Source organism: Artemia sp. Qi Xiang Cuo, chromosome 7 (genome assembly GCF_049724085.1).
Source record: "Artemia sp. Qi Xiang Cuo chromosome 7, ASM4972408v1, whole genome shotgun sequence".
Taxonomy (NCBI): Eukaryota; Metazoa; Arthropoda; class Branchiopoda; order Anostraca; family Artemiidae; genus Artemia; species Artemia sp. Qi Xiang Cuo.
The window spans coordinates 62828818-62839407 of record NC_142800.1 but is presented as its reverse complement, the minus strand read 5'-3'; the positions used below and the strand labels follow the sequence as shown (position 1 = coordinate 62839407).

General features: G+C 36.5%; 1 protein-coding gene and 1 long non-coding RNA gene across 2 annotated transcripts in view; one reads left to right on the top strand and one right to left on the bottom strand.

Moving 5' to 3' along the window:
• The window catches only part of LOC148950553 (uncharacterized), an 11139-nt gene extending 959 nt beyond the window's left edge, over positions 1-10180 (bottom strand). Inside the window, exon 1 of the long non-coding RNA XR_016141969.1 lies at positions 9646-10180. This is a non-coding gene — a long non-coding RNA (uncharacterized LOC148950553). The remainder of the gene's footprint in view (positions 1-9645) is intronic.
• On the top strand, positions 1489-6681 carry LOC148950554 (serine/threonine-protein kinase pim-1-like). The gene is made up of 2 exons (XM_089091346.1): positions 1489-1533; positions 5734-6681. Exons 1-2 carry the CDS (start codon positions 1489-1491, stop codon positions 6568-6570), a joined length of 882 nt encoding a protein of 293 aa, XP_088947472.1. The 3' UTR covers positions 6571-6681.
• Positions 10181-10590: the final 410 nt, after the last annotated feature.

Here is a 10590-nt window from a genome sequence, read left to right as displayed (position 1 = left end):
CCCAGGGCATAACTTACAACCCTTGCCCTTAAGGCTGTGGGGGAATGTCATCCTCAAAAACATAATTTCTATCTGGAAATCAACTACGCTGAACAAAATTTTGATTGGATGCGTTCGCGGGAATGATGGGCGTGGGGGGGGCTAGTTGCCTTCCAATCACTTGTGACTATTCAAAAGGGCACTAGCCCTTTGAATTTCCAATCGAATAAGCCTTTTATGAAGTTTCAACGACAAAACCTTCTATAAAAGCCTTATATGCCCCCAAGGCATAATTTAGAACCCTTGCTCTGAAGGCTGTGGGGGAGTGTTCTCCTCAAAAACATAATTTCTATCTGGAAATCAACTACACTGAACAAAATGGCTATCTCAAAATTGTGATTGAATGTGTTTCGGGAAATGGTGGGCGTTGAAGGTATGTTAGTTGCCTTACAATCACTTTCGACTATTAAAAGGACACAAGGCGCTGTATTTTCCAATTATATGAGCCCTTTTCGAAGTTTCTACAACAACTTCTTCGATACGAAGCACCCTGCTCTAAAGGAAAAAAGAATAAATGATACATTCTGCCAACATCATTCTTATATGCCCTCTGGGCATAATTTAAAACCCTTGTCCCGAGGAATGTGGAGGAGTATCCTCGTCAAAAAGACATTTTCTATCTGGAAATTAACTACGCTGAACAAAATAGTTATTTCAAATTTTGATTGGATGTGTATTTGGGGGAATAATGGGGGTAGAGGTGCTTGTTACCCTCCAATCTCTTGCGACTATTAAAAAGGGCACTAGTCACTCCAATTTCCAATCGAATGAGCCTTTTTCGAACTTTCTACGAAAACTTCTTCGATAGGAAGTGCTCGGGTATGAAGAAAAAAATAAATAATACATTGTGCCACAATCGTTCTTTACTTAGGAGCGCTATTGCGCTGCCTATGATAGGCACTGCCTAATAGCAGCACCATAGGACTGCCTAGGTAAACAGCAATATAGTCACAATGTATTTTTTTAGGGGGGAGAGGTTAGACCAGGGCATTTCGTATCGAAGAAGTTGTAGAAGCTTCAGAAGGGGCAGATTCAATCGGAAAATGAAACAGCTTGTGGCTTTTTTAATAGTCGAAAATGATTAGAGGTCAACTAACCCCGTCCCACGCCCACCCACTCTCCCAACACATCCAATGAAAATTATTAGATAGCCATTTTCTTCAGGATAGTTAAAGGTCTGGGAATTAAGTCTTTGAGGATGACAACCCCCCACAACCTTAATGGCAAGGGTGGTAAGTTATGCCCTGGGGGAATTTAAGTTTCTTCTTGGAATCACTGTCGTAGAAACTTCAAAACAGACTCATTGGACTGGAAATTGAGAGGGCTAGTGCCCTCTTTAATAAGTGACCGGAGGGCAAATGCCCCCCACGCCCATCATATCCCCAAATACTTCCAATCAAAATATTTAGATAGCATTTTCGTTGAACGTAGTTAAAAGGTCCAGAAATTATGTATTTGAGGATAACAACCTCCCACAGCTCCAGGGCAAGGGTTGTAAGTTATGCCCTGAGGGCTTATAAGTTTTTTTTATAGAAAGTGTTGTCGTAGAATCTTCAAAAAGGTCACATTCGAATGGAAATGGAGAGGACTAGTGCCCTTTTTAGAAAACTTCTACAATGGGAATCTCTGATTGTTCTGTGCTTAGTGACTGTGGAAGGTACCTGAAAGGGTGCTTTTTTATGAAGAAATATTCCAGCAGTCATTCAGCCTTCAGATAAATACATAATTAGTTCTAAGGGGGAGACAAGGGGAGGTTGTATAGTGAAGAATCGGGAAAAAGCTTGTAAAACAAAATTGCGAAAAACTGAAGACTTATACATATTTTCTATTAGCAAATAAGTACAAATTTTATTTATGGAGTGTGTCAACATTTATTTTAGCTATGCCAATTACGAACACAATATCTTTTGTTTAGAATATAAGCAGGTTGATTTATTTTAGTTTTACAGGAAGATTATCTTTCTTTCTGTTCAAAGTCGCCCTTGTTTTACTCGTGATTCCAATAGTTAAATTTGAGTTAAAAATAATAGTCTGCCAGACCCTAGGACTCATTTACTTAATGAAATGATATATGTGGTGCCATTGATGGTGCCTATAGATGCTGTTATAGATGGTGCTATTTTTTCGTGAATTTGTTCAAAATTATTGCTGTTCTTTTTCTAGGTGGGATACCAATAGATATATCAAAACAATCGGATTATTATACTGATTTCAAATAAATAAATTTTATTAAGTTCAATTTTACCCACCTAAGGTTACAAACCTGAGAAAAGTTGCCTGATTTTTGAAAAAAAGGGGAAACGCCCCCTACAAGTCATATAATCTAAACAAAATCATAGCATCAGATTCAGCGTGTCTGAGAACTCTCCTGCAGAGGTTTCAAGCTCCTATCTGCAAAAATGCGGACTTCTGTATTTTTTTTTGCAGAAAAAGGATCACGGTTGCCTGTTTATTTAATTTTTTATTTTGTTTATCCCAAGGGTGATCGTATCAACCCATTGGTCCTAGACCATAGTGAGAGGGCTCATTCGAAACGGAAATGATAAGTTCTAGCGCCTTTTGTAAGTGACCGAAAAGATTGGAGGGTAACTAAGCCTCCTTCCCCGCCCCTTTTTCCCAAAATCGTTTGATAAAAATTTTCAGATAGCCATTTTGTTCATCATAGTTGAAAGGCCCAATAATATATGACTCCCCCCCACAGACCCTGGGTAATGTTATTTAATTCATAAATTTTGCCCTTGTTTTAGGCATTGTTTTTGTTATTGGGAAGCATAAAAACATTTGCGGGTGGGGTTGGGGACGCACTTCCGGCGGGGGGCTTTTCCACGGGGAAATTTTCAATGGAGAAGGATGTTTCTAGGGGATGAACTTGTCAGGGAACATTATACACTGGGGGAATTTGCCAGAATTCCTATAAAAAAATTCCTTTTATATGTCTTACTTTCTCTTTTCCGTCTCAATTTTACGCTTGGAGTTGTTGAGGGTAATTGTCCGGTTAAAATTTTCACCAAGATTGAATTGTCTAGAGGATATTTCCGTGGGAGGGGGATTTTTCCGTGGTGGTGGGGCTATACTTCCTGGCATTATTTGAAAACGGTCAAAAATAAATGTAAAAAACAATTTTTTTCAACTAAAATCAAGGAGCTATATTAAAACTTAAAACGAATAGAAATTATTAAGTATGTAAAGGGGGGTGCTCCCTCCTAACAGCTGGCTCAATAAGCTAAAGTTTGAATTATATGCCAATTCTTTAAAAATGACTCCTGAAACACAGCAGTCCTTTAATTAGAACAATAAGTTTTTTTAAAGTACCAAAAAACATTAGCGTAAAAAGAGAGGTATTGAGGAGGGGGAAACCCCTTCATATACGTAATAATTTCTGTTAGTTTTAAGTTTTAGTGTTGCTCCTTACTTTCAGTTGAACAAAATTGTTTTTTTTTATTTAATCCTTTTCAGATCCAAAACGACAGTCAATCATTAGACTGAGCTCATTGTGCAGAAGTAATGCAAAATTAAACGAAAAAAATTGAGCAACAATCCAAAGATGCTTTATTTTTATACAATTAAAAGTTTCCTTCAATGATTTAATTTTACTGTACCAAAACTACTATATTGTTTTGTGGTTTCCGTAAAACTCTATTCTTCTATAATTCTACAAACATACAGAAATTTTACCATTAGGATTACTTGAATTAAGTTTTATCGACATACATTAGATCGGCAGTAATAATTTTTGTTCGTTTTAAGTTTCAACTTCGTTCTTTACTTTCCTAAAAAAAAAAAAAAACTGTTCTTTAATTTTCATCAGACGAGACAGCAGATTTTATCAACTTGCATCATTAAAATCTCTCGACATTCCTCAGTGAGTGACGTAAGCTTTTGGCGGCATGCCAAGAGCTTGCATTCATCAGAAGCAAAACTGGGCGGAGACAGCAGAGATAAATAATGCAATGTCATTCGTATCGCTCATCGTTGGGAGGCACACTTGTGCCTCTATAAAGAGGCGACCCACCACAATGTTAAGCGATTTCAGGTCCTAGAGGTCGCAGAGAGACGGCGGTAATTGCATTTTGTAGCCCAAGCTCAAACTAAGAAACTTGCAAAATTTCATCCTCCTCCGACTTTATCTTCATGGGGTAAACTGGGCCGGAAGTTTGGACCCTCCCACCACAGCCCCCTTTAACGTTGTCCGATTGGGCTGAAATTTAGAGGTTAAGCTTTCCTAGGGCCCGGGAGCTTATCCTCGAAATTTCAGCTCAATCCGATCACTCCTTCCCTGTTTTCAAAAAACCAAATATAGCCACTTAAAATTCATCTCTTTTTTTTTTTCTTAGCCACGCCTACAGGCCACAGTTGGCAACGGATCCGGTTGAATGAGGACTCATTCGAAGCAGAATTCGACCTGTTAGGGCCTTTTGATATTTTCAGACCGAAAAAATTATCCCCCGAATTTACATTTACGAAAAACCTCGTTTTCCTATATTAGCCCATGTTAATTTTTCCCTCCACAACCCCCCTTTAACGTTGTCTGATCGGGCTGAAATTTAGAGGATAAGCTTTCCTGGGGCCTGGGAGCTTATCGTCGAAATTTCAGCTCAATCTGATCACTCCTTCCCTGTTTTCCAAAAACCACATAGCAAGATTTTTGGGAATTTGCTTGCGTCGAAAATACCTTCAATTTGCTAAACAACAATTACTATTGTGTTTGTATAGTCCAGCGGCTGAGACTTCAGACACATTATTCGGAAAACTCGGGTTCGATTCACCATCAGAGCAACTTTTTTATATACTTTGAAAAGAAACTCAGTTTCTTTTTTAAATTATTTGAAAAAAATTACGTTTTCTAAAGAGTTAAAGAGGCTGAGTTACAAGGTCGACCCTTAAAACGTACAGGGATTAGGAGGCACAGTTGGGGGGCTGTTAAAGAGGCTGAGTCACAAGTTCGAACCTTAAAACGTACAGGGATTAGGAGGCACCCTGTACGACGTGATTTGAGTATTCAGGAATTAAAAGCCTTAACACAAGAATGTTCAAGAGCGGGGGGTTTGGGGGCGGCAGCCCCCAACTTTAACTCCTGACACGATCAGCTAACAGTTAGTCAAGCAATAATAAGTAATAAACTGTACAAAAACGTGCAGAAATTATTTGAAAAAAACTACGTTTTCTAAAGAGTTAAAGAGGCTGAGTTACAAGGTCGAACCTTAAAACGTACAGGGATTAGGAGGCACAGTTGGGGGGCTGCCGCCCCCAAACCCCGCTTTCGCAGCCTTTAAATATAAAAAAAAATTTAAACTGAAAGTAAGGAGCGACATTAAATCTTAAAACGAACAGAAATTATTCCGTATATGAAAGAGGCTGTGCCCTCCTCAACGCCTCGCTCTTTACGCTAAAGTTTGACTTTCTCACAACTCTTTTTTTAAACAATAAAAACTTTAGCGTAAAGAGCGAGGCGTTGAGGAGGGCACAGCCTCTTTCATATACGGAATAATTTCTGTTCGTTTTAAGATTTAATGTCGCTCCTTACTTTCAGTTTAAATTTTTTTTTATATTTAAAGGCTGCGAAAGCGGGGGTTTGGGGGCGGCAGCCCCCAACTGTGCCTCCTAATCCCTGTACGTTTTAAGGTTCGACCTTGTAACTCAGCCTCTTTAACTCTTTAGAAAACGTAGTTTTTTTCAAATAATGTACATAAAAAGGTAAGAGCTTTTTATCCGGTTTTACCAAAGTACGACTTTCCAGCAACAGATTTGGAAAAGTTTCGCAAAAAGTATTATTTAACTACCAAGAAACTTGGCAGAGGATCATATGGAGAGGTTTTCCTGGGACTTCAAAAAGGGAATTGGGAACCAGTTGCTGTGAAGAAAATCAACTTAGACCGTGTTGAAATGATTGAACTAGACAATGGTAGAAGTATACCCAAAGAAGTGTTCTTTCTAAATAAAGTAAAAGACATAGATGGATGCATAAAGATTATTGATTGTTACATAGTTGAACAAGAATGCTGGATTGTAACAGAATACCATCGGGATTCTGTAACACTGGGTGAATATATTTTCAAAAATCAAATTTTGAGTGAAAACAAGGTTCTTCATCTTTTTCATCAAATAGTAGCAACAGTTTCAAAATTAGAAATAGCTGGTATTGCCCACAGAGATCTGAAATGTGATAATTTACTTATTGATGAAAGTGACAATGTTATACTTATTGATTTTGGTTTAGCTGAATCGCTAGAAAAAGCAAATAAATATATTTGGTGGGCTCCTAGGAACCTTCCTCCTGAAGCAGGCCTTCAAAATTACCTGATCGGTCCAGTTACCACTTGGTCTTTGGGGATAATTTTGGCGGCACTCCTAATCGGATTGGTACCCTGTGAACGAGAAAACCCTAAAGAAATGATTGTTGAAATGATGAATGATAATAACATTTCACTTTTGCCTATGAATTTGGTATTCCAGTGTCTGAATGGGAACAGAAATTATCGACCAACTCCAAAGGACATTCTCAAACATCGATGGTTCGTCAAAGGTGTATAAAGGTAAAGTACAAATATAGTTTTGGAAATTTAATGCCATCATGGCCTAAATTCTTTTTAATCCCAAGAAGTTTACAGGATTGTGGTTTGGAAAATTTGTGCTTTCTGCATATCAAAATTTTTTTATTCCTTAAGCTAGTTTTTTAATTTTTTAGTAAGTTGGTTTTTATATTAGGCTTGTTTTTATTGCAGATATTCTTTTTGCCTTAATTTTGGATATATATACAGAGAAAAAGAACATCTTCCCAATTATTTTTTTGTCACAGAAAATGGTAATTTTAGCAAAACAAGGTGAGATGAGCGAAGATAGTTCTCTTCGTGTCAACCCTGTTAGCTGAACAATTAATACTCGCTTCAAAGTAAGTGACGGGGGTCTGGGAACTAGCTAAGACTACCAAAATTTGAGGGACATTGCCGTTTCCTCAACCATCGCTGTTTACGCTAAAAAACAGACCTGGTGTTTGAGCAGTCTTTTTTAAACAATTGTCATAAAAAGTCAATTTTCTCAATTTTTTTTATGGGGAAACACTTTTTAATTAAGTTATATTGAACCATCTTTCTAATATAACCATCTATTTAACATATTTTTCAACTAAAAAATAAAACTGATAGGGGAAAAACAGAAAGAGTATTTATGAAATTATATTCCACAAAAAATAAATAAAAGGTTCAGATTAAGTTTAATTTCATTCACAGGGCAGGTTTACGCACTGCGTTAATTTTAGAAAGAAATGGGGTGGGGGGGGGTGTAAGTTTAAATTGACAAAAAAAGCTCAAAACATAGAAACATACGGAATTAACACGAAAGTGACCCCAAATGACATTACAGAGTAAAAAAAAAAAAAAAAAAAAAAAAAAAAAAAAATATGCCCCTTAAAGATACAAAAGTGTGCCTAGTGGACGCGTCCTCATTCGCAAGGGGCGGACTGACGGTCTCCACGGTGGGCCGTTAGACTAAGTCCACGGGAAGGATTTTTTGCAAAATGTAAAAAGCAACTATTCTTCAACAACTTACTAAATTTGTAACACTTGAAGCTCCATTCGAACTTCATATTATGCACTGTGTTCGAACTTCAGGTTTATGCACTGTGTTCATTTCAAAAGGGGTGGGAGGGGGTGCAAATTTAAATTGAAAAGAAGCTCAAAACATTGAAAAATAACGAAGAAATAGTTAAAAGACAGGAAAATCATACAAATCTTGAGATACTGGGGACAGGGGCGGAGACTGTCCACAAGCCAGGTTTAAAAGGCTATACTGTCTGTACTGAACACGGGAGCCGGTGTTTAACATACGGATATTTTTAGGGAAACATACAGACATTTTTAAGGGAGTGTTTTCTACAGGGGGGGGGGGTGTCTGGGGGAATTTTTAGTGGGAATAATTTTTGCGATGAATTTCATTTCAGTAGGGAACAAATTATCTGGTAAGATTTCTCCGTGGAAAAATGCCTGAAAAATGCTGATAAGAACAAAAGGAAATTAAAAAGATTAATAAAAAACAGAGGGGATAAACAAAATCTAATGCTTGCTGTGTTATATTGTATATTTCTGTATTATATTTCTCCTTTTTTGTTGTGTTTGTTTTGACTCTGACTAGTAAATTGCCTATCTTGACTTATGATAAGTCATTTTCTTGGAAAAAAATCTTATCAGATATGAACTTGAGTTGCATTTCGTACGAAAGAAGTGTTATGAAATTAATGTGTCCCTGGAGAGTAAAGTTGTTGAGCAAATCTAGGCCCTGATGTCCCAAAAAACTCAGAGCTTGTTAATTTGGATTTTGGAAATAAGTTTCAAAAAACATGCAATTGAAAAAAAAAATAACAACATTTAACATGAAGTTCGAATTGTTTTTCGAATTTCTGCTAGATAAAAAGATACCTTCTAATGTGCCTATTGCCCCACCCCCCTCTATTGTGCTTATCTCCCAATCCACTTACCACGTAAGGTCAATTTTGAAATTTCATAACAAAAATAATTTTCGAGAAAACTTACTTCGAAGCTCAGCAGTGGTGCTATTATTAGCTGGAAAATTTCCTCGCATTCAGTCATTAAGTCTCAGGACTAAGATAAATTCGGACGTCACGATTGAATTCAATTAAATAAAAACGAGTTAAAAAATAGAACAAAATTGGGGTAAATTGAGAAATTTTTTGAAAAATCCAGGAAACTAGGGGTCAAATTGTAAAAAGCTTGAGTTCACTAAGGGGACCTCAGAGGAGCCACAAATCTTACTAACCTAACCTATCTCTCACCATTACCAGTAGATACGATTTCGCTCCCAAAGGACATTTTGCTTATCAAAAGGAGTTAAGTGGTAAGGGGTTAGATCCCCCTTCCTTCCTCTTTAGTTGAACATTTTTTCACGAAAAGTTGAAGCATTTAGGCCTAAAAATAAACTTTTTATGATTCCATATATTCCTAGCCGATAGTGAGTCAACGTATGAATTCCAAGCAAAATTTCAGTTAGATATTATTCATTTTTACAGCCATACCTGAAAGGATTCGAATTTGAAGTTAACAACGAGCAGCCAAAACAGATTTATAGCTATATACATTAAATATAACTTTCATTTTCATGTTTGGCATTCTCTTCTTTTCTTTTCCCACTATCTCCTTTTGGTGGTTTGGATGTTTCTATTTTGTCATCACGCTTTGGGCAACCCTTGTTACTACGTTCTTTCGTTCTTTTAATCTTAAAATGAAAATCTTACATTTGATTTACTCATAAGCTCACTTTCCTCTTTTTTTTCGTCGCACTATTCCCTTTTAGCTGTTTCAATTTTGTCCTCACACTTCAGAAAACCATTCTTATTACATTTCTTTCTTTTGGCTTCTTGTTTGTTTTATTTTCAAGGTAGAACTTTAGAGATCAAATATTGATTTTGGGTCGCCTCTAGGCTCCCTTTTCTCTGTTTCTTTTTTTCTCATTATCCCCTTTTAGCTATTTCTAATATTTTACTTCATTTTCAACAACCTTTTGTGTTAGGTTCAGGCTCTCTTTCAGCTTCCTCCCATTCTTTCGTTGCTTTATTTGCAAGGAAGATGTTTATAAAAAAAAACCTAAAAATTTTACTTTTGATTTTTCTCTGTACTCACTATCCTCGTCCCTTTTCTTCTCACTATCACCTTTCGGAACTAACGAATCTGGAAGGACAACTACACACTGGATCAACTGTAATACCAACGCTGTCAACATTTGAACTTTTTCGTTTGGAGAAACGCGAAAAGTTCGTAAACTCCGTCTGGACGACGGAAGACGAGCAATTGAGGCTAAGATATCACCAAGAACTAATCATCGATATGTTTAATACCGTAAAAATAACTGATTATAATGCATAAGAAAAAAACATAAGTCTACATACAGTAAGACCTTAGAATCCTAAAACTTTCGGGGCGAAGGCTAAACAAGTAAAAACAGGAGGTTTATTCTTGAATTAATTTGATCTTTTCTAAATTAAACGTAGAAATGGATACAATTTAAATAAATTTAAAATATGCTTTTGATATTAGTTAGTTTTTGACATATTTTTTTGTTGAATCTTGAATGGGTCGTTTTGACATTAGTTGACATGTAATTGAGCACTAGCGTAGGATTACATCAAAGTCAATATAGGGTAATACTAATGGCCAATCAGTCCTAAAACAGCGCTATTTGCGCTGCTTATTGTCTGTCTCATCATTTTACTTCTCGTAACTTCCCTCGTATTCTTGTAATGATTGTAAACTCAAGTATCGTAATCAGGATAAATGCTGAACAAAAATCAAAACAAGGAAAATCCCTGAAAATTAATATATAATTTTGAGTTGGACTGAATAGGGCTAAAATTGAATGAGTTTGACTGAATAGAATGAACTAAACAATAAATTAAGCACTTGCTTAATATTCTTTCATTGCCACTGAGGGAGCTAGGCTTTGTCTTTTCGAATGGATTAAATTTCTTAAATTTCCTTCAAATTAAGAGCTTTGGGGCCAGCAGTGGTTTGTTTGAACACATACTCAAACATCAAACTGCTCGTA